The sequence below is a fragment of the Lytechinus variegatus genome, chromosome 1, assembly GCF_018143015.1.
Source record: "Lytechinus variegatus isolate NC3 chromosome 1, Lvar_3.0, whole genome shotgun sequence".
In the NCBI taxonomy this organism is placed as follows: domain Eukaryota; kingdom Metazoa; phylum Echinodermata; class Echinoidea; order Temnopleuroida; family Toxopneustidae; genus Lytechinus; species Lytechinus variegatus.
Window position 1 is genome coordinate 31,280,306 of NC_054740.1, and position 25,743 is coordinate 31,306,048.

Sequence of the window (25,743 nt, forward strand, 5' to 3'; positions counted from 1 at the left end):
ATTTGGAGGTGATATTGACAATATATACAGTTAAACTAAAATCGGCATGTATACCGAAAGAATAAAAACTTGACATCTCACAAATCGCCAATGTAAAGAAAAAATGTCATGAGCCACTAGCGTACCTACGGGGGGGGGGCAGTCTGCCCCTGACGAGTCACAACCCATGCAAAGGACGTATCCCTGCCCCCCCCTGACGAGCTTGAAAGACCTTTTTTTGCCCCCCCCCCCCTGACGTGCTTGAATACCTTTATTGCCCCTTGACGAGCTTCAAGACCTTTTTTTCTTTTCTTTTCTTTTTTTGCTTGTCACTTTTTTCTCTGGTACAATATCCTTTATTTGTGATTGAAGACCTTTTTTTCAAAATTTGTGGAAAATCATGGGTACGCCAATGTCATGAGTGCATTATCACCCATATACAGTCAGAAAGAGTAGCCTATCTGCTCCGAAATAAATTTAAACCATATTTCAGTGTGTTTAATGTCTTGACGCTTGAATAATCAGAAGGTATTCTTTGCAGTGATGTAAATTTTGACTTGCGCTAAAGTAAGGCATTACTGCAATTTTAATGAATCCTGATGCCAATGATGCCGGCAATGATGTAATGCATAATCCAACATGACTTAGTAAACATTGTTGCTAAATCAATTGTTAGTAAAATTAACTTTTATTACTGAAAATGTGTTTAGAAATGGATTATAATGGAATTACCCTTGTATGATTGTCTGGATTAATATTGTATCATCATTGCAAAGAATACCTCCTGCTAAAAGATTGCCAGGGCGATACTGAATCATGCGTTTGAGATGTACGACAAAGGCAACCCCGGTGAAATATATTTTTGTTGAATATTATGCCTACGTCAAAATATATAGGAGCCCTGTCCCTTCTACTACTACTTCTACTACTACTACTACTACTACTACTACTACTACTACTACTACTACTGCTGCTGCTGCTGCTGCTGCTACTACTACTACTACTACTACTGCTACTACTACTACTACTATACTACTACTACTACTACTACTACTACTACTACTACTACTACTACTACTACTACTACTACTACTGCTGCTGCTGCTACTACTACTACTACTACTACTGCTGCTGCTGCTACTGCTACTACTACTACTACTACTACTACTACTACTACTACAACTACTACTGGTACTGCTACTGCTGCTGCTCCCTGCTGCTACTGCTGCTGCTACTAATACTATTACAATTTACTACTGCTGCTTCAACTATTGCTTTCCACACCTTTTTTTTCAATATGATATGCCCAATTTGTAGGGGGTCTATCCTTTCCAATCCAACATATAGAGAAAGAGACAGTGATAATGAAAATAAAATTTAAAAAATGAACGAAACATATACTATTACTAATACTTCTCATTTTAAGATCTACATTATGTAGTATTTTGGCCTGAAAAAATATATATTTTTGAGGTCATTACCTGTTAAAAGGAAACATCATGTACGAATTCACTCGCCAGCCCGTTCCCTCTGGTTTCTCACTGTCTTGTCTGAATAGAAATTTACCTGTTTCTGATGGCTCAAACAAACGAGCGACGACATTATAAGTATACAGGGAATGGGCGGAGCCTATATATTTCGGGATCTGCATGCACCGGGGTTCCCCCGTTTCATTGCGCATGAACTCAATAGGCCACGCCCCCTTCAAGCATCAAAGCAAACTTTCCACACGCAGTGCTGTGTATTGCCTTTTCTCATTTATCTTGATATCTGGTAACAACTTTGCTCCTTTCACAATAAAAATGACATGGTTATCAAATATGGCAACATTTATTTGTCAAATTCTATGTCATACTTACAATAAATCGTCGTCTTTTTTAAAACAAATTTTCTAATTCATTGTATCTGTCTACTATTTTAGTTACAGGCCAATATAATTGCACGAATAAAAATGCTGCAAAAGAAACCCTCTTTTTATCCCAACTCCATGTACAGTATAATGACATTGTCATATATTAGTCTGCAGGCACAGACCCTGATTGGAACTTTGATCAACAAGTGTGCCTCCACGCAAAGACTAGCACATACAAAACTTGCTGTTCCAATACCTGAGCGAGAGAGCCTTCAGTACACAAGGCATGAGTAGGCTGCACATTCAGACCCTTATTTCGAGTGAAGGGTTTGCCCAGCAGACTAGTCATATATCAGGGCGCGTTCATGTTTAACGGTCTTTGGGTCTTTTGATCCATGTCCAAACTTTCCTTGCATTTGATTTTGTCAAAAGACAATGCAAACACCTAAACCACAAACAAGTAACTTTCTGAAATATGTGGAAACAACCGATATTTCCCGTGCTGGTGGTAGGGTTCCGTGCAATTAGAGAAATTTCTCTTCTTTTTGATAATTGATATTTTATCTGTATTGTACTTTTCTATTGTTTAAATATCTCATTTTATTTCATACTTCTTTAGTTTAATGTACATGTAATTCGGTTACATTTCGATCACTCTATATATCGAAGATGTATTGTTAACTTTCCTCCCTCTCTATTTATTTATTTATTCATTCATTCATTTATTTATTTATTTTTGCTGTTGGTGAGCATTTTCCCCCTTGGCTACGACCCTGTATTACCATAAATTATGACTGTTATACCCTTTGTTTAATGACATTTTACCACAAAGCGCCAGTAAAATCAATTCATGGGGAGAATTTCATGAAAGGACATTTCATTTAATTATTGTTTGATCTTCAACTGTATTTCATTGCTATTTATTTATTGTTATTATTCATATTTTCATCGTCTTTTCGCCAAAATTCGTCCGTGACAATATTTGGGCCATAAATAACATCATATTGAAATCAATGATTGTTGTCAATAAAGATAAAAATAATCATTCATTTATGAATTTTAGCTGAAAACACATTGACTTTGCACATGAGTCATGTTATTTATAAATATTTGGTCTGAAATGTACTTACATAATTTCGTAACCGGGCGTCACAAAATTTGGTGTTGAACTAGGAGCGACTTGTACGAACTCTTTGAAAGTGTTGCCGCTTAGTTATCAAAACTTAAGAACATGTGCCATTGCGGGTCCAGCTTTTCATCATGATAACAAAAATGCTCCCCTTGGAAAATTCGCCCCTGTCATTCGCCATACAAGTCCAGTAGAAAAAAAATCAGACCTGGAAAGGCTGTGAACTACAATTTTTTTTTCAATTCGTGTTCTAATTGGGTATTGAACATGTTGAAGTAAATTCAGCTTGGTTGCCACCTTGTTAAACCAGACAGAAATCATAAAATGGTATCATCCATCTTAGAGTTCCTGTGATGAGGAATAGATTCATGACAATAGTTTTATTTTTTAAGGTGCACAATTATCGTTATAAACTTATATGCGGGGCGGATCCAGTTTCCGCCTATAGGGGGCCCGATTTTTTTCACCCATATTTTCCCCGATCGGCAGCTCAAAGATGATTTTAATTTGTGTCTTTAAATGGGTTGTCCTAGCGGCGTAATGAGCCGACAATTTTGAGGGGGCCCGATATGGGGTATGATGTAAAATTGATAAGGGTTGCGAGCGAGCGAAGCAAGCGAGCAAACATTTTGACATTTTTATTACAAATATTCCAATTTGTGATAGATTTTAACATAAAATTTGGAAAATAATTTCACAATCTTACCTTCTCCTTTTCTCTTTTTTTTCTTGGTCGTGATTTTTTTTAGGACGGGGAAAAACGCACATGCCCTAACAGTCATTTCTTCGCTCTATTCTTATAAACAACATAAATGTGTAATAATCTCAACAATTTGAAATTTCATGTACTTTGTCCTGAAAATTGAACATTCTTCACAATGTTTGTGAACCTGAACAAGATGCGAATGTAACAAGTTAATTACTGCGAGCGCGAAGCGCGAGCAGAAATGTTGAATATGCGTTCTGGCCTGGTCAGAAAATATTAAGGATGTTTTGCAGTTAGCCATTAAGACGATACATATTTCAACGATTATATGATGCAAGCGCGGAGCGCGAGCTTAAAAATTTTCACATTCCGAACTAATAAAAATTGACGTTCTAATCACTTTTCGTAATCATGAACGGAATCGGTATATAACCAAACAATTTTTGATGCGCGTTGTGGCGTGCGCCTGTAATCCAAGCTGTGGGGAAGTTACAAATTGATGCAGAGGTTCGAGGTTCGAGACCTGGGGCCCGTAACACAAAGCTTAGCAATGATCGTAGAACATTTTTCTACGATTGATTCCATAGACTACAATGTACAATCAATCGAAATAATCAAGCGTACGATTAATCGCTAATCTTTGTGTTACGGGACCCTGGTCACGTCTTTCGGATGGTGACGTTAAAGGTCGGTCCCAGTCGTAAATAAGCATATCTGATTGATGCACGTCTGACAAAAACTCAAATACACACACACGCGAGCGGACAAATTAGAGATTTCAAACCTAAAAACAGGACACTCTATTCACGTTTTAATTTTTTTTATTGTATATCTATCTGCATATGAATTTGTACTCGTCTTTTTAATCAGATGTGGAAATGAATTTTAATTGAATGTGTTTGTGTATCATGAAAAAGGATGGGTAATTTGGTGTCTTTCTACATTAATAATGCGAGCGCAAAGCGCGAGCAGAAATCTTTTGATGTTCTAATCTGAAACTTTAGCACGTTTTGAGTAAAAATCAAGCTGCGTATCTCAATAAACATGCGTTCGCGTGTTTTAGAGCTAGACAGAATCTGGGCATTCTGAATACATTTAAATTTTTTCTCATGAAAATCAATAATGCGAGCGCACAGCGCGAGCTGCAAATGTTGATATTCCGACCATAAAACGGACATTTTACAGAACACTTAAATCATATAATTGGTAAATCAAACAAAATAATGGAAGCTCGATGTCCGAGTTAAAATATGCTTTGTATATTGACTTCAAAACTTCATACATATCAGCCTATTGAGCAAGATGTATCTCATCGAGCAGGCAATGCGAGCGCGAGGTGCGAGCGACAATTTAATATAGTGACATGAAATATAAAAAAGGTATATATATATATGTATTCCAAGTCTTCCCCTCATCTTATCTTATTCACTCGTCTTCCTCCTCTCATTATTCCTCTTCTTTTTTTCCTCCCTTCTTTCCCCTTCTTTTTTTCTCCCCCCTTTTTTTTGTTCCGCCAAGGGCCCGGGCCCCTGGGCCCCCTGGAACCGCCAATGTATATGTGCACTGAAAAAGATATTGGGTGAAATTTAACCATGTAGTCAAATAATGCGCTAAATTACATTTGTGCAATACATATCTAATTGTAACTGCAATATCTAGAAAACAATACAGCTCGTGTATATGGTTTCTTATGATGAGGAATTCATTTATGACATCAGGTTTCCATTTTAATCAATGTATTGTAATTAACAAAAATTATGTGCTAATTAACATATAGGTGCAATACATATATATATTTCTCTGTCACTGTATTGAGATAAAGTTAGGATCCCAATCCCACCCATATATACCCAATGGAGGCGGAAGCATCAAAATTTAGAGGGGAGGGGGGGTGACGGAAAAAATATATTCACCCACATTTTTCTCAGTCGGCTGCTAAAAGTAAAAGCTTTTTTGGGGGGGTAGTCCCCACTAAAGTTTTAATTACATCTAAGTTTTTTTTTCTGTCAAACATTCTTACAAACAAGATGAGATATCTAGTCAGGCAGGCGTGTGTCCAGAATTTGCATCTCATGGGCCCGATTTGAATTTGCTGCCCCTGTGCATTGCTTTACGAAAATGTCCCCCCCCCAAAAAAAAAAAAATATCATAAATTATGAACAGGATGGATAACTGAGCAAACGTTTTATACGAGCGCGAAGAGCGAGCTTAAAAATATTGATATTTTGACACAAAACTGACATGACTGGACATTCTATGCACTTTTTTTAAAGCGATGAACATAATATACCTATCTCACTAAATTTGCCTGCAAAAATGATATGAGCGCGTAGCGCTAGTTGAACATTTTTGCAGTATTTTTTTGTAAGCATGAACAGAATACAATGGATAATCAAGTCGCGAGCAAAATAATTTGTGCATATTTGTTTTAAGTGGGATATTCAAAGCTCCATGTTATCCTCGTAAGCAGGCAATCTCCCTGACAGGGAATGCGAGCGAAACTTTCATTTTTATGTAATGACTCAAAATTTTCATTTTCCAATTATTCTCCTCCGCTTATTATTTCATTTTTATCTGATTTTTTTTTAATTTTCTTGTTATTCTTATCTTGCTCTTATTTTTCTCTTTGTCATCCTTTTTCCATTTTTCTTTCTTCTTCGCATATATAGCGCAAAGCGCGCGGCGGGTATAGGGTCCAAGGCGCAAAGCTCCTGTCAGCCTTTAAATTTTGATATTTCCAAAGGGCATTTTGTAAAAAAAAAACACTTATTTGTATGAAATCAACATCCTGTTTATTGAAATTGGGTTCTAATAATGGAGATATTTTACCTAAATCTCCTTCATATTGCTTATCATTTTTTTCTGAACAAAATCGCATTAGGAGCGAGCTTAAATTTGTGTATATTGATTGGCAAAGTAAAAACTGCAATTTTTCGCTATTCTATGAAAGGTTTCAATATTTCTTGTTTCAGCTGTTCAGTATACATGTTATTTTATCCTTTTCCTTTTTCTTTTCTTTTTTTTTCTTTTCTCTTTTTCTTCTTTCTTCCTCCATTTCTTAATTTCTTCCTTCCTTTCTTTTTTTGTTTAGTGGGTACGTGTCCCCCCCGCTTCCGCCGCCTGTGGGAAATGCAGGACCAAAGACATGGTCGTATAGAAGCCATATAGAAGATATCTTACATGGATTTATATTTTCAGGCTTTCTTTATAAACAAAAGTCGATTTATTGAACACAATTCTGCGCAACTAGTGCATTTTTCCTTATTATGCTCATTACAACTATAATTATTGATTAAACAATAAAAACTATGATGAATTCCTAGTCTTGGGAAACATTAGAAAAGCTGTTTTATCTTGCACATTAGCGCACATTATTGCCTACTTTTATTAAAAGGGGAATATAATGAAATAAATGAATTCCTCGTCATTGAAAACCTTGAGAAAATCGATTTTTTTTTTATTTGGGCAATAATTGAAGTATATTTGGCCAAAAGACATCAGAGAGCATCATAAAACAAGGTTAAGTGTACATTGTTTTTACGAAAATTAATATTTTCATGTTACTTGTGGGCGTGCCTTTTGTCTGGTGGACTTGGGTCGTTTTTAGAATCATAATGGACTTGGGTCATTCTTACACGTATGAAAAATGATAGACTTCTGAAGTAAGTAGTAGAAGTAATGAGAGAGGGCGCTATGATATGAATGCAAGAAAAGGATTGGGCTATTCTTACACTCATACCAGATTTTCCTCATTTATTTAAGGCATTTCCGAGATGATTTCAGATTTATCATTTATACACAAGATGAGTCACTGCATAAGGAACTATTTCCCACATTTTACTCAATTTAGCAAAATATTGGACTTCAGCCGCTTTTATATTCAGATACTCATGCATTCATATTTTTCACATACTAGTAGATGTTTATTAGTGCGTTATACTAATTAAGATATTGTCATCGGTTAAAGGGAAATTAAGTGTAATAACTTAGTTTTTCAACAAAGAAAACATTAGAAGAGCTTTATTATCTATTTTTCAGGCCTTTGTAGACAGAACTTTGACAAAGAAATCAATATATTACACATATACAGTACAGAGTATATTAATTAGCTAACTATGCTAATTATAACAATTACATTGGTCTAAATGTAAAACTAGTATAAAATGAATTCCTCATGATAGAAAACCCTAGAAAGGCTGTATTTGGGGGATTTTCTGGAGAAACATTCACAAATATGTATATCTTATTCTTATGCTAATTAGCTCATTATGCTAATTACGATGACAATAACGGCGTACCTTAAAAATTAAAACTATTGTCATGAATCTATTCCTCATTACAGGAACTCTTAGAAAAATGATACATGTTTTCAGTCTTTCTGGGGAGTGTTTCATGAAAGGACTTGTCGGACGTTTTATCCGACAAGTCCCATTTTATCCGACAGTTACCATAGGAACAGTGCCTCTCAGCAAATCAAATCAAAATCATGGAAAGATGTCAGATGAAAATATTGATGAAACGCTCCCCTGGTTTAAAGGTAGAAGCATACTATATATTGTATATATGCTAATTAGACTAATTTAAAAAAAATGATTGAGGTTGCCAAGGTGGCAACCAAGATGAATTTATTTCAATACCCATCTAGAATACAAATCAACAACAAAAAATTGTACTTAAAGGACACCCCCCCAAAAAAAAATATTTGAATAAAAAGAAAAAAATCCAACAAACAAAAGAAATAGTGAGTGATGGATATCATTGACTGACTCATTTGCATGTCACTGAGAAGTGCATATCACTGTTTTGTGAAAAAAAGAGAAATTTTAAAATGCCATAACTTTCTTATTTTACATCCAATTTTGATGAAATTTTCAGTGTTGTGCTAGTTTGATTTTTCTCTATTAAAAGTCAACATTTAGCTGGGGTGGACTTGACCTTTAACAACTCTTCCTGGGGCCCGTTCCATAAAGAGTTTCAACTGTTGTAACTTAGGCAGCCATTATGGCAACTACCATGTTATATTTGATTTTGATTGGCTGCTGAGCCCTGTTGCCATGGTTGCCAAAGTTGGCAAAGTTACAACCTTTGTAACTCTTTTATATGAGACCATGGGGGTCAACCACCTTCCCAATAGATTCAAATGATTGCCAACAGGTGATATGCAAATGAATCCTTTTTTAATTAAGTGAAACTTCAAACTGTCAGATAACTGTCATACTGTATTTCACATCAAATTTTGATAAAATTTTTTCATACACTCGCTAAATATTTATTCGATTAACCATAGAGCTATTTTATTCGGGTAGACATAGCCTAAAAGAGTGTCGAGATCCCACATTTGTTTTCTTCCATTTTCAATTTGCAGTCATGTTCATACTATTGATAATCACTCAAGACAATACAATAATTCATTATCTACCACATCTATTCAAACTCATTTTTTTTTAAAGGGAAATAAATCCTAGGGGGAAATTGTGTCTCTATGACTTTCAGTTTTGCATTTTTAATTTCATTTTAACCTATTCTACATTCTTTACTTTATCATTATAAGCCGACATTATATTCTTTGCTAGATTTGACTCTTTTTTTTTGTCCAAATCAACCAATATATTCTGTGTTTTATGTGGTTCAGATGGAAACCATTCTTGTAACAAATTGATCTTTTCATTTTGCATCAAATAAAATCAATAATAAAACAAATTGCAAGTGATTGCAAATGAGTTAACTGTAAAACTCTGTCATTAATGTAAACTGATGTGGTTAGAATGTTCATCATGCTCATATCAATTAGCTTTCTTAAACCAGGTGGGTGTTTCATAAAGCTGTTCGTAAGTTAAGAGCGACTTTAAGAACGACTGGTGAACCTTTCTTACGCACTAAACCATCGTCAATGGTGTATACCATTTACCAAAAGAAAGGATCACCAGTCGTTCTTAAAGTCGCTCTTATCTTACGAACAGCTTTGGTAACAAGGCTCAGGTTTCCATTGTGATTAATAGCAAAATTACCATTATCAGAAATCTTTAGAAAATGGAATCCATGTTCAAATGTATTCATGTATTTAAATAACTTCAGACATTAATTTCAACCCCAACAAAGGACAAAACGGTCTACAAACAGAGCTGCAATTATATTGCATTCTTTATTTGTATCTTATCATGTAATAGTCAATATCGATCTACCATTGATTAGTATGGATACTCAGCAAATAAAAATTCATATTTCACAGCAATGACAAACAAAAACTCAATCAAGATCAGCAAACTTCAAACCAAAATAATAATAAAAAAATTTATACATCCATGATCTACATTTACATTCCAATTAAAAGCACATAATTATGCAATATCATCTGCCAATTATTTATTATTTAGTAGTATTTATATCTATATTACAAACTGCACTTTTTGTACAATATTATATCGATAGCATAAAGTATTATATCGGTACTGTTTACATGTACTTTAGACACACAGGACGCCATCATCTGGCCAGATATACATGTTAAATGGCCAGCTATTTTTTTTTATCAATATGCTAAATAGTTCAACTTAAAATCTCTTTACAAAATTGATACTTTTCACAACAAAGTGCTTTTAAAAAAGCACTGGACTCTGTGTAAAACCAAATACAATGATTTAATGTTAGAACAGTGTAGGAATCAGTTATTTATAGGATATATATATATGTGTCTGTAGGCACCATTTACATGATACTCTACAATAAAATATGATGACAAAATTTTTCTTCATTTTGTCACATCAAATGTTTAAATTTCTCTTTTGTGAATTTATCATAGAACATATTTAAACAACACACACACATTGTAGACATGTACTCACCTTCATCTCTCTCTCCCCCTCTCTCTCTCAATCTTATCCCCTCTCTCCCTATATCTCTTACTTTCTGTCTCTGTCCACCCCCTCTCTTTCCATTTTCTCTCACTCTCTCTCCTCAGTGTTTTTAATAACTGAACTGTTGCAGTGCAAATCTATTTTACTCTTAACATCACCTCATTCACCCCTAAACAAAAACATTCTTATATGTAATCCCTGGGAAAATTCAGGTATTCCTTCTTCAAAAATCATTCACATGTACAAGATAGTATTTGCAGTGTACATATATTACAGGAAACATGAAATCTAAATCAAATTAGTTAGTATTCCATTTACACAATTCCATTTCAATTTTATAATGTACATTGAAACAAGCTGATGATTAAAAATAGCATTAATGACAATGATTTGATTAAAAATGACAATATCTGGGCAGCTTTAAAACGTAAGGTCTCAACATATATCCCTTTCAATAGTTATACCATAGAGCTATTAACAGATGGTTATACAAATTGAGTGAAGAGAGGTGAAATTCAATTAAGCTGAGGTAAGTTTATAAATCATTTTTCCTTTCCGACAAGTATGTTATGTCAATTTGTTGCATGACCTGCAAAACGATACTCCTACTAATATTAGCGTAAGTGAAAAAAAATCACCAAGAATCTGTATGAATATGTAATTTAGCAGCATTATGAAAGATTTTACAAGAGCATAAAAAGAACTATGTTTACAAGACTACCAACTCTAGCAATTCAAGAACTTGGGTAATCATCACTAAAAATCAATTGAACACCTGGAAGGAGAGCATCTGATGTAGATAAATGTCTCACCAAAATATCAATCGAAGAAACTCCATACTTTATCCAGCCCTACAGTCACTTTACAAGTTTGAAACATTTAAAAAATATTTAACTCCCCAAGTCAGTTGAGCTTAAAGGACAAGTCCACTCCAACAAAAAGCTGCGTTGAATAGAAAGGAAAATCAGACAAGCATAACGCTAAAAATTTCATCAAAATCCGATCTAAAATAAGAAACTAATGATATTTTTAGGTTTTGCTTAATTTCACAAAACAGTTATGCACAACTGGTCGGTATGCAAATGAGGGGACCGATGACATCACTCACTATTTCTTTTGTATTTTATTATGTGAAATATGAAATATTTTAATTTTCTCCTCATTGCCATATGAAAAAAATCCTCTCTGAACATGTGGGATTCCACTGTTTTAACATTTTGTGTGTTCAAACAAGAGGGTCCTATTTGTCATATTCATAAAAATTGAAATATTGTATAATTCAAACAATAAAAAACAAAAGAAATAGTGAGTGACATCATCGACTCTCTCATTTCCATAGCACTGAATTGTGCATATAACTGTTTTGTGAAAAATTAGCACAACTTTAAAATGTTACATCTGATTTTGATGAAGTTTTCAGCGTTATTCTTCTTGATTTTTATCTATTTATTCAAATAAACTTTTTTGGGGGTGGACTTGACCTTTAAATTAACATAACTGCCAATTGAATAGATATAGCAGTTTTTCACCTTAATAACACTATCATAACATAGACATATGTTTACAGTATATGGTACATAACATAGCATTTAACAAATCATATTTTTTATTCATCCATGAAGTTTTAAAAAGTATACTATAACTCACAACAGGTAATTTGCATGCCACAAACTGTAAAAAATGTGGTAATTTCAGTATTTTTGTGCATTGCTCAGAAATTATTTCTTAATAAATGAAACTTTCAGTAAGACTTCATCCTATTTCATTTTTATTCTTCAAAAATCATACAAAAATAAACAATATTTGTGTCACTACTTATCTAAATGGTCATTTATTACCACTCTTTTTCTGATGCTCTGCACTGAAGCATTTCAGTTTTGAGAGTACACAACTGCAAACATTTTCACTTTCTGTATAAAGGCTGCTGCTGAAAGCAAAACTGAGATTATGAACATAAGAAAGAATGTGTTGCATCAGACATCACCTCTATTATCATTATTTCAAGATGTATATATATATTAACAAGTGTAAATATATGAGCTAGTGTAAAAATGGTTTGATGTGATATGGAAAGTTAACAAAAGATACATACCATACTGACAACCATGAATAGTCTACATGTTTACATGTCGTCTTGCATCTAATTGAAATTCTTTACAATAAAATATGTGTTTTTGTGTGTGCTCTCATTTGCCTAACCATATCTAAAATTTCATAGACAAGGGAGAATACACAACATAGAGATAGATAACACTGTTGAGGTGACATAATTCTGGTATCCACATTCAAGATATAAAGATTCATAATCGTATTTTCATCAGGAAGTACTCCAACTCGAACCCAATGTCGATGTCAGAAGGAGGTTGTTATAGAAAAGGGTTCTAGCTCATAAATTCCAGCAACCAACTCGAAGAAGGGGAAGAAAAATTTTTTTTTTTATCTCAACCCAAATGGCTGAAAATGACTGCCAAATCAATGCTGCGAACGTAATGACTGCGCATGCGCGGGAGGGATCTCCTGTAATTTTTCCAGGAGAATTATGAAATAAATATTATTATTGTCATTATTATCATCATTATTATTATTGTTATCAAGAAGAACATATGTACAAAGTACCTAAACAATAGTTCTAATATACTCAAGACATAGCCTAAGGTGTTATCATAAATGTTCACCTTGTCTAATATTGCCTTCTGTTCATTTTAACACTTTTCTTTGAGATCTGCAAGACTAAGGGCTTCATTGTATCATATACTCATACAACGTTTTCCTAGATTTAGTAGTACCAAACATTTTTTCCTGTTTTTCTATGGACTAGGTAATGACCCAAACACCAGGTTGGGATCATAGATTTGCCAATTATGTTCAATGACTTTCCAGAGAAAGGGACTTGGAACATTTTCCATGACTTGTCAATCTTAGAGAGTGTGGTAACAAATGATTTTCAATCAACTGAACGATTTTTGCAATAGATAAATTTCAACTGTAGCAAATCAGTTTACACACCTTGTTGCAAGAAGTATATCAGCAATCGTTTGCAAACTTACATATGATTGATGGATTTAGAAAGCTCAAATAGATTTAGCAATAGATGGTCATGAAAGCTTGGAGAAAATCCCCACTAGTGCCTGAAGTATGAGCATCACTATCCAAATATTAAACATGTCGGTCACTGACACCAATCAAGTACCAAAATGATAACGTCACCCAAAACTCCCCCTTTTTTTTTTACACTTTTCATAGCATATTTTCGGCAGAGCATGATGAAATACCTCTACAACCTAAATTTGGTTTGGAAGTAGTCAATGGGTGCCCAAGATATGACCTCATGAATACATGATTTATCACATTGAAGTCAATCCAGTACTGCCTGGTTCATAACATTTAGATCCAGGCTAATGATAAATTGATTTTAATGGGGCTAACTATTCATGAGGTAACGTCTTGGGCCCGATGAACCGATTCAAACCAAATTAGGGTTGTGGAGGTACATGTATTTTATCATGCTCTTCCTATATATGTCTTCAAAAAATTCTGAAATGCAAAATATGGAAAATTTACTATCATGTCTTTCCATATGCAATTGACCATTTCTCTATTTTTTCTTGTTTCTGGAAAAACTACATTTCCTGACTCTCCAAAATTTTCCTAACCTGCATGAACTCTGCAAAGCTTAGGACAGGAAAAGGATGGAAGTTGTACTGAAAGAGCTAAAAAGACTTGTTTCTAGCCAAAACAACAGATTAAGAACCACTTCCTGGGGCCCTGTTACAAAGAGCTTCACAATCAATTGCATTATTTGAAAGTGGGTATCTTCAACAATATGCACATATAAAAATGATCATTACATTGTGTTACCACAAACAATTTCAGTGATTATTTGACAAGAAATTTTATTGTAAAGAATAACAAAGAAAGACAAATACCCATGCAATAAACATAAATTCACTGGGAGTCATTTTTTTTTACACTTAGCAAATATTTCATGTTATGTTTCAAAATGTTGTTGGGCGCAATAGCAAAATGAGGTTGCTTTGCTCCTGACAAGGTAACAAAGAAATGTCACAGTGAACTCTGAATATTCCATGGTCTATTTTCTCATTTCTTTTCTACTTGTCAGCAGGTAAAGGAAATTTATGTTGATTTTATAGTGGTGCTGTTTATGAGCAATAACCATAAACAGGGAAAAAAGTTGCGATAAAAATATAAAAACGCCAAGTTTTCATGGAATTGGTTCATTGAAAAGGGAAGGGGGAGTAGTTCCCTAATGGCTAAAATCAATCTTTAGACCCTGCAGATTAATCAAATATCATGAAATTGATATTAGTAAACTTAGACATTAATTCAATTTGCTAGTGAATCTCGCATGGTGTTTTGGGATGCTGCACCAGTCAAATGTTTATACAGCAAACTGAAAACTAAGCTTCTCATTACTTGTTGTCAAAAGAAGAAATGTTGACTGATACATAAATCACCTCTACGGTGGAAACTAAAACATATGTAAAAATTCACTCAATTTGTATTTTGACCACGGACAAATATTTCAGAAAAAAAGTTTGAAACAAACATAAATTCTCTATTCTAGACCAACAAAGTTCTGTCACAATATATAGATTTATTTTCAATACATATCTTTCCTATGGATTCCAAAATGTATGAACTTATCACACCCAAACCTTGTCCAATCCCATGCTATTCAGTCACAACAACCCAAATCTTAACCAACCTAATTTTGACCAACCCATTCTTTTAAGTCCCCCACATAAGCAATTCTTGATACCACCCCCTTCCTTATCAGCCCATTCTCGACTAAGATGAGTCATCCTATTGTAACAAATGTTTTATTGCAACATTTTTTATCACAAGTGAAATACATTATGCCCATGGATTTTCAGGACAAAATTTTCAATCATACATTGTAAAATCTCTGTTTTCTGAATTATGTAATATTTGTATCATATCAATTGTCAAATAAATAATGATTAAAACCTACAGCTAATTCAATCTTTATCAAATCCCTCTACTATGCAGACCCTTAACTAATCTATTCTTTTCTAAGCTACTCTATTGAGACCCCCAATTAATGTAATCTTTTCCAAACCACTAAATTAAGACCCCTAATACAATATTTAACAAACCAATCTATCAAGACTATTACTTATCAAACCATGAACTCCCCTCCAATCAATTGAGACTTTTCACTTACATCAATCTTGACTTTGTCCCTTCCATCCATACTAATCATGTTTTCAAAGCAGGTGTGGATACTACATCATGTCAAAAACTTTATGGGAATAGGGTCTCAATATAAAAATGAATCCATAAACATTGATAAAGAGAGGAAAAATATTATTTTGATCTCTACGTTTCCATTTTAGACTTTCCTTTCCATCATGTTTTCATCACAGAAAACAAATACAAGCAATCTATGGTTTTAGTCATAATGGTAATCAAATTTATCAAGTGAAAAAAAAGAAAAAATCATGTGGCAATGTTAATATAGCTAAACCCTGTTTCAGAACGGTTTCATCATCATAATTCCAGACATGTGTGAACTCAGTGGTCATTCTCTTCATCGTTGATATGTACACAAGAGGCTGTGTTCAGCAGTACAGATGTTTAATCGTTGTTCTATGGATTCAGTTGTAGTTCTATCTGGAGTCCATCACAGATCAAGAGTCTGCAAGACTGGTTGCTTGAACTTGAACTGAAGATAGAAAAAGGAGAAAAAGATAAGAAAAAAATATAGATAAAGGACGTTACAAGTGGAAGGAAGTCAATTAATAACATATCAAACCTCAAGGCAATCAAACAAACAGATTACAGTAGAATTAATTAAAGATGAATTCCAGTTCTGGGAACAATCTCAAAATGACTTTTTACAGAATCTAATATAATGACCACCCTAGTGTCTGTTTGTATGAATAAAAAATATGTGCCAAAGGATTCTGGAAGAAATTGTGTAATTGCTGAGAAATAAGCGCGGATTCGGTCACGTCTGTAGGGTCTTTATTCCAGCAATAATAATACACTGTCCCACGGGTGCCTATCTGTGTTGGCGATCTTCAGTTTGATCATATTTCAGCTTAGATTTTATGATTCCACAAAGTTCAGTTTACGTAACTGTACCAGATCTAGATCCACGATGATATAGTCATACTTAACCTTGGTCTTACAGACTTTATCACGAAATTAGTGTTTTACTGCAACTACCATCATATAGCTTTAAAATTAAGAATTTTTGAAGGTAGGAGTTTTGAGAAGCAAAAGATTTCTGTTTCATAAAGACTTACATAACAATGTCAGTATTGTAACTACCATGGAAAGTTTTATTGTGATTGGCTGCTATTACCATGGTAATTGTTACAGAGATGCTAACTGATAGCTAAAAAAAATCCTGAAAACCCAGGCCGGGGTCCAGGGGCCCGCCCAGGGCCCCTGGCGGGGTCAAGGGCGAAGCCCCCTGAAGCTGGAACGTTTTCTTATTCTTTAGAGGGCTGAAATCATTAATCTACAGTAGTACATAACAAATAATTAATGACATAATAAACTTCATATCATAGGCAAGAAAGGTGCTCAAAAAAAAAAAAAATCATGTAACCCGTACTCATTACGGTACGGGTTAACCTGCTGCGGGTTAATATGCTGCGGCCAATGGGTGCGACTCGGGACGGGTGTATGTTATAATGTAGCAGCTGGGGTGCCCTTTTTCACTCACTGTACTCATCAACAAGACAATCCTATACTATTGAAAATCCATAAATCACAATTTCTATCAAAATGATGGATAGTTCACGTATATGAATTGATGAATACGCACCAGAGAACACATATTTCATGGTAGCAAATAGGTTTTCAGCTGAAATCCCGCGGCAGACAACCAATCACTCACGCAGCAGCAGGCAATTGCAGCCACACCGGGCCGTGCTTCGAGCGGTTCTACCGGGCGATCACCCGACTGGGATAGCGCTGACACCCGTATCCCTGCAGGGTATAGGGCGCGCGGCGTTTGCAACTGCTACAATGTATTGCTCGCGCGTACCGTGCAAGTACAGTACCAGCTAAACTTCATGCTGCGCACAACGCTAATAATTTTCCGTCTGCGCAAATTGGCCATCCAAAATTGAAATTGCGCTCTCCGTAGCGAACTCCGTGACAAGATTTGGAGGGGAAATTTTTACGGATTTCACTTTGACAATCGATTTTTTTTTCCGGAATATTTTTCAGCAAAGGAAAAAATCCGGAATTCCGGAAAAATCCGGAAAATTAGCAACTCTGTTGTTATCATGTCTAAGTTACCATAGTTACTTTTTATGAAATGGTACCCCAAATTATTATTACAGTCACAACTCTTATTTCATCAAATATATCTGTAAAAAAACACCATAGATTTTGTTATCCCATATCCAAATAAAGCAGACAAGTTCATTTGAAACGCAAGTCCCTACAAATTGTGGCACCTAACATATTTCTATTGATTTTATACCATACTTTACGTTAGTTTTATTGTACTGCTTGTATATTCTCTTTTGTAATGATATTGATCAGTTAATCATGGAACTTACAAAGTAATTTCTGAATATTACACAAAGTCCTAAAGTTCTTGAAACAACTTTGGGTAATGCACTTGTTCTCATTTACTAGACTTAAGCTCTCTCTTAGAGTGAACATACAAATGTCAAGTCTGTGGTTTCTTTCATTTCTAACATGCATCCACATTTCCCTAATCCCAGAGAAAATGACCCTAATAATAAAAGTGAAACTGAAATTAAACCTACATTTTGTCCTTTTTAATTCAACGTTGTAACTTCTTTCCAAAGATCTAATGTCTCTCTGAGAGCCTCCAAAGAATCAAGAAATTGGAAGGTTTGTTTCTTGTCCCAAAACAATGAACAGGACATATGCTTAAATTTGGTGCAATTTGATGACCCTTTCATCAAAATTTTATTGAGTTCTAATCTTCTTTTTTTCATCTTTGCACAATAATGGGAGAGTAAGTGTTCTTCAATAGATATAACTTCTGAAGATTTCCATGGCGAAGAAGAATAGTGTAGTAGGTTTCACGGTACACCATGTATCTTTCTTGGGCAAGTCTTGGTCCTGAAAAGGACCATCCAATCTCGACAAGTGTGTTCTTGTCGTCCTCGGTAGAATGAGAATGACAAGAACACACTTGTCAAAACGTCAAGATTGGGTGGTCCTTTTCTGGACCAACACTTGCCCAAGAAAGATACACAGAGTACCGTGAAACCTTCTACACTGTTCTTCAATAGACTTGTAAACTTTAATCTCCCTTTTCTCAAAGAAAACAATCTATGGTATAGTGAATGCTACCCCCTTTGATAAATGATCTCCTATTGGTACTGAGCTGTGCAGAATTTTAGAGCTTAAGAAAGACCTCTGTCAGATGGGACTTTCATAAAATTTTGCTTCTGGTGACTTTTTATGGTAGACCTTAATGGTCATATAATGCAATAATCTTGGTCTTGTGTAATATGATGAAAAAAATGTAGTTATTTAAACTTGATAACTTCTTTGTGCAGAATTTTATGAAAATAAATTGTACCCTACAAATTTCTGCACATACAATGCCCCGAAAGCCCAGTCAACATAAAATAAGTGTATAGGCCTCCGGTTGATATCAATGCAAGATATGACAATTAAGTAGTGATGACTGAAAGTAAATTGCAGAAAATAGTTTGAAAGATTTACATCAATTTGAACAGTTTGTACCTTTATTTATTGGGTCTCCGACAGAGGAACGGGTCTTTTTTTCACTAAAAGATAGGTCGTCATGTCTCCTTTGCCCCGGACTTTCACTTCTCCTCGCTTCTCAAATTCATAATATGGTTGTAGCACTTTCATGGAGTGTTCTGTAACCTGGATATGACCAGGCATACCCGTTGAGTCCATACGGCTAGCTACATTGACAGTATCACCCCAGATGTCATAAAGGAGCTTGGTTGTACCAATAACACCAGAGGTTAATTTCCCATGATTATATCCTATCCTCAAGATGAAGTTAAATGCACCAATTGTCATGCTCAGGACATCCTCATTAAATTTTTGTATTTGCAACATCATCTCATCAGCAAAGTCCATGAGAGTGACTAGTGTCTGTACATCGTTTGGCTTTTCGCTCGGACGAAGTCCGCATGCAGCCATGTAAGTGGAACCTATCGTCTTGATTTTCTCCACTTCCTTATATTTAGGATCATTGAGGAGATTGTCAAAGTCACTGATAAGTTCATGTAAAACTCGGATGCATTCTTTGCCTCCCTCGTATGCCTCCTCATAGAAGTCATTGAAGTTGACGATACTGCAGAAGATTACGGCGACATTGTCGTGGTTCTGGGAGAACTTGGAGGTGGTCCTGAGCTGCTCGGTGACAAACTGTGGCACGATGTGATGCAGCAATTTCTCTGCTTCTTCCTGGAGACTCTTCATCTTTTCATGATCAACCAGAGCCTGGTAGTTGGAGTAGTAGTTGAGGCGGAAGCCAATCTCATACTCACGATTTAAGACAAAGATGAGAATGAGCAGGAGGATGATGACAAGGATGACTTCTTCAGGGTTGACATAATGGTGGGAATTCATTTCACAGAGATCTGTCAGCATGGTGGGTGTAGCATCAACCAGATCATAGGGTGTAGGTGTAGTACCATCAAAAGATTCCATGTCAACTATAAAGGGACAATTCCTGCATATAAAGAGCAGGACCAGCAGAATGGTACCACTTGCCAACGCAAGAAGGAGCTTCATCCACAGGTTCAGCTGGACAAAATTGCAGAAATGCAGGAGTGACACCACCAGAAGGAAACAGAAGAAGAGCCGGTTCTCGCCAAAGCAGCCATCATTGTCACAGGAATAGTTGGTGAAGACGGCGATGACTGGACAGCAAAGGAGCAGCGCCCCCAGGATGTGACGTCGGTACCAGTTGTGGAACAGAGCAGCTATGTACTCGGCCAGGATGATGCCAACGTTCCTGCAGAATGCTTCTCGTACCATAGCCAAGAGGATGATAACCTGCAGGATGGAGATGATGGGGAATAAGACGGCCCAAGGTATAGGGATGTTGAACACCAGGAAACAAGAAATGCCAACCAGGATAAAAGTGGCAAATGCAATGCAGACATCAAGTAGGGTATTGTAGCGGGTGGTAGAGATTGTCTCTGATGAATGACGACGTTCGTTGCGCTTATCATCATTCCCATCAACTTGGCGGTCAGGTTGCATGTAATCAGGAGTGAACTGAGAGTGGTACTTGTCCTCAACCTCTCTGTCAAGAAACCTGAGAGAAGTCACAAAAGAAAAAAGCTTCTATCACTACATGAATACAATGAAAGTACATTCATTGAAAGGCTCTGGCACTGTTTATAATAGATTTTCTATATCATCAGAGTATGTTTGCAAATGACTTGTTTTTACTGGATAAGGAATTGAATATTAATTAAAAAGCTGGAAGGAGCTCATCAAATAGTTTTTCAATTGTCTTCGGTTTTTAATTTCAAATAATGATAATTTCATTTTAATAAAGTTTTTGGAAAACTTGACACAGACATTGTCCTTTGCCTTTCTGATTTTATTAAAACCATCTTGATTATCATTCATCATTGATTGAAAGGGTATCTAAGGTATTTAAAGATACCCCATATTGTCCCCGGCATGTCAACAGAGTGGTCTGAATTGCCCTACAACTCTAATCAGCTTTTGAATGATAATACCAATAAACTTTGCATCGATTGAAATGACTGTTGAAATACGAATGTCAGTTTACAAAGATCCAAAGAGTAATTCATGAAATGCTTGTCAGTGAATTTCACTGACCAATTTGTTCTCAGCCAATCAGAAGCAAGGATAAGCACTAGCTTCTAACAATAGTCAATAAAAATCACCAACTCTTTGTTTCATGAAATACTACCCAGATAGCAACCATAGCTGATGGTATACAACATAATTGAGAAGCTGAATTACCCCAATAATACAAATTCCAGTCATGTGTAGTTTGTTTTAATGAACAGCTTTATGATACACCTTCAGCATGTCTATAACGTATTTACCTGAGAGAGAACTGACTGATGGGTGGTTTTTCAAAGTAGTCCATCTGACCATCTTCCTTGAGGAACTTGGTGAGTTGGTTCTCTGTGTTAGGTTCTTCATTATGATGCATAATGATGGATGCATTGAGAGTGAGGGGGTTTGCTTCCATCGCCCCACCCTGAGGGGTTTCCGCACCTGAGCCCGGTTGACTGATGACCCCGCCATTCTCTGGCTTACTGTCTCCTCCCTAGTGAGGAAAAACAGAAGCAAATTATCAAGTCATCCACTGGATCTATGTTCATTAATTATCATTACAGCTTTACAGGTGTTGGCAGCAACAATTAAGTTGATCTGAAACTGCTTATTGAAGTGTAAATTTATCAACTTTGAAGTGACAGATGAATGTATATTGGTTTATTTCTGAAATCATATCAATTTGTAACCAGCTTTTGATATACACAAGGAAAAATTTGGCCCTGCCTTGTAATTCTTGGTACCCGGTTTAATGATTCGATGTGTTTATAGATCTTACATATCAACGATGACATATCAGCAGCTGCAACTTTCTCAGTATTTTCCATATCTTGTATTTCTCAAATAGTGAAGATCATTTAACGTTCTTTCACAAACTTGCTACTGAATTTGGTTCCACTATATTGTACCTAGGCATATTGGGTTAGTTCTTTTTTATATCAATTTGATTCAATTCAAGGATTCAAGATGAATTTAATCAATTATTGCAGCTTGAAAGCTGAATGGCCATTGAATTCACAGTGGAGAAAAAACAAACATATAAACTGTACATAATTTCAAATACAATAAAAATATAAAAATATTCAATTTTTGACATTAATTCAAATTTACAACAATAATTCAAGTTTACAATCTTCAAATCCAATTATCGATATATCTTTTGCTTTGAAATAGAAATAAAATCTATTCCTTACCGCTTGATTTTCCGCATGGTTCAACACAGCATCCTTGCCTTCCTCCACAGTCTCTGATCCTTCCCCAACAGACTTTTCTGGACTACCCCCACTGCCGCTAGCACCGTTGATATTAGAGGACAGCAATGGTTTCCTGCTCTGTAAGTCCTGCTTGGCCTCGCTTCCCTCACCACGCTCACTGTCTGTGTCTTCTGTCACGTTGGCTGCACTCCCGGATGCTGCGTCAAGTGAGGCTGAGGACATGTTGCCATGGTACTTGGTCGCAGGGCTCGCAGAAGCATTGCGACCAGCGATAAAGTAAGTTTTCATACCTACAGCAAAAAGAAGAAGAAAAAATTGTTGTTTTATACATGTACATACACATATACAGGTATATGCATTGGCGGCGGAAGCCAAAAATTTTAGGGGGGACCACCACAATTTTTGGACAAGCAAAAAAAAAATTAAGGGGGGACACAGGAAAAAAAATTGACAAGCAAAAAAAAAAAAAAAAAAGGTCATCAGCTAAAAATTTAGGAAGGATCAACTCAGATTTAGGGGGGGGGGACACGTCCCCCCCGCTTCCGCCGCCTATGGGTATATGTAACTTAGTGCAAACATGTGAAAAGGGGGAAATATGATGAGAATCAACTCTTCATGGAAAGATTCAGGGTGCCAGAAGGTTGTAGCAAACAAAAGTTTGGATGGTCTGTCATGTCACTGCTAACCCACAGTATTCTGCCTCTCCAATATATTACATGTATAGTCTGTTAAGGCACTACTGAAGATTAAAAAAATACTTAAAAAAAAAGATACAGAAATATATATGCATATATTGAATGAATGTAACCAGTCTTTGTGCATATCAGATAGTGCCAAAAGCAGATGGTAGGAGTGCAAAGTCAGACCTGAAGAGCTCTTTGTGAAATGACTTGTCAGATGTTTCATCTAACAAAGTATGTTTTATCCAACAGTAACCATAGCAACAGTGAGACAAAGATGCTTCTCAAGTTCTCAGTCATTCAAAATCAAGGAAAGTTGTTCCATGAAAGATGTTGATGAGATACTATGTAGGTGCTCATTTCACCACACAATTATCATAACTTTGCCCTTATTAAAACTACAATGATTTTTACTGGCTGATGATCTGAGCACACAGGCCACAGAGTCATCGGCACAGAAGGCAAGACCAATACATAAATGTAAAATAGACGAGGGAAAAAATCAGTCATGCCAGTACATCACTCAATTTCTTAGTGTCATGACTCATGAGCAAATCACTGAAAGAAAACCCAAATAGAGAGAAAAAAATCACACATTGCACATGCAAATCTGAGGTGGTATCCAACTATCAGAGTACTCTTGATTCTCATAAACACATCCAACTAGTATCAACTGGGTATCAGGTCTACTGCCCTCTACAGCTCAACAGACAAACAGTCAACATCACTTCACTTGATCCATATTGAAAGAGATATCTGCCAAGGTGGACACCAGACAGTAGTTTGATATTTACTTCAAGTCTCTGTCACCGACTTTGATGACTGATGAACGTGTCAGTTTGTTTATTTGCCCACCTCGCCCATTTCATAAAACAATTCATGGATACACCTCATTAAATCATGAATTGAAAAAAATGATTTACAAAAAAATTACCCCTTTTTGGTAATTTTGGTAATTAAACTGTTGAAAAATTTAAATGTTTAAAGTTCAATGGAGGTTAACACAGATTAATCAAACATCAAAACCAAATGGAGGAAACAGAAACGCTTATTTGGAAAGAGACAATCCGTTGACATACAGAATAGAAAGTGACAGAAGACCTTGCCCTTTCAATGCATTCTCATTTTCCAATCTCTTATGATAGAAAATGGGAGCATATCACATGGAAAACAATACCTCATTAAATCATTTAGCCACAAGATTACAGTAGAAGCAATTCACCCATTATTTTTACCCCAAGATTTATATCTTATTCACAGTCACTTTCCTAGCCCAATTAAGCATGGACCAGTATAGATCAACTGTGAATGCATAAAATGATCCTTTGAACCAATGCAGAATATCAGCTTGAGAAGAGGTCTTTCAGGGGGCCTCCGTAACATTGAAACTGTCATATAGCTGATAATAACGATTGATCATCCACAATAACAATCAATTGTGAAAATTAGCAAAAAGAACACTAAGCTTTGTTAGACTTACGATTGATCCAATCAACGTAATTCTATGGAAATCCATCAGTGCCATTATTTTTTTCTACAGGAAATTTGCACAATGTCCTTCGTAAATACAGTGAAGCACAGTGAATTTTCAAGGAAACAATGAATGCTTGAATATACATCATAGTTAGAAAATATTTTGAACAAACATGATAAATAGATGTTGACGTTGCTGGCCATCCATAGTTGTGACTGATTGGACAGTCCCAGGGCCCTGTCTTCCAAAGACTTACTACTGCTGAGTGCTCTGACCAACCTCAACTATATGGAAATCCATCAATATCATAATTTTTTGTACAGGAAATTACACAATGTGTTTTGTAAATAACAAACAACACTGAATTTAGATAAGAAGAAAACACTAGTATAAAAACATACATCATATCTAGAAAATATTTTGAACAAACAAGCACTTTAGATGTTGACGTTGCTGGCTTGCTATAGTTGACGTTGATCAGATAAATCGCAACTCTTTGTAAGATGGGGGCCCAGTACTGACCGCACAGAAACATTGTTAGCGCTAACAGAGGCTCTGTTACAACCGGTAATGTGGCAGCGATGCCTACTGTTACAACAATGCATTTACTTACACATTGAAATAAAGTTTTTACTTCACAAACAGACAGATATGACGGGGCTTACCATTAGCGCTCTGTTAGGCTAACTACGTTTTTGTGCGGTCGGCACAGGTGGGTGTTTCATAAAGCTGTTCATAAAGTTATGAGCGACTATACTACGAACAACTGGTGATCCTTTCGAGGTAAATTATCTGCACTAAATTTTCATAGGTGTATATTTAGCTCCTAAGAAAGGACCCCAATTCGCGCTTAAAGTGGCTTCACTGGCTTGTAACTTACAAACAGCTTTATGAAACACCAACCAGCTTAGAATTGTGAACAAAGCTGTCCCAGGAACCAAGCTCCATCCATAGGTTCTTGTGAGATTTGGGGATATCTTTTTTTCTGTATCAAAGAGTAAGATGCATACAAATGCATATGTTTTTGAATTGTGCATGAGAACTTGACTTCACACCTATAA

At 35.6% G+C, this 25,743-nt stretch overlaps 1 protein-coding gene across 1 annotated transcript; it reads right to left on the minus strand.

Annotated features, from left to right (window-relative positions):
- Nucleotides 1-15,726: 15,726 nt before the first annotated feature.
- On the minus strand, nucleotides 15,727-22,851 carry LOC121411296 (adenylate cyclase type 9-like). The gene is made up of 4 exons (XM_041603950.1): nucleotides 22,508-22,851; nucleotides 21,581-21,807; nucleotides 19,254-20,811; nucleotides 15,727-16,227 (listed from the first exon to the last, which is right to left on the minus strand). The coding sequence occupies exons 1-3, from the start codon at nucleotides 22,814-22,816 to the stop codon at nucleotides 19,260-19,262; spliced, it is 2,088 nt and encodes a 695-aa protein (XP_041459884.1). The 5' UTR covers nucleotides 22,817-22,851; the 3' UTR covers nucleotides 15,727-16,227; nucleotides 19,254-19,259.
- Nucleotides 22,852-25,743: the final 2,892 nt, after the last annotated feature.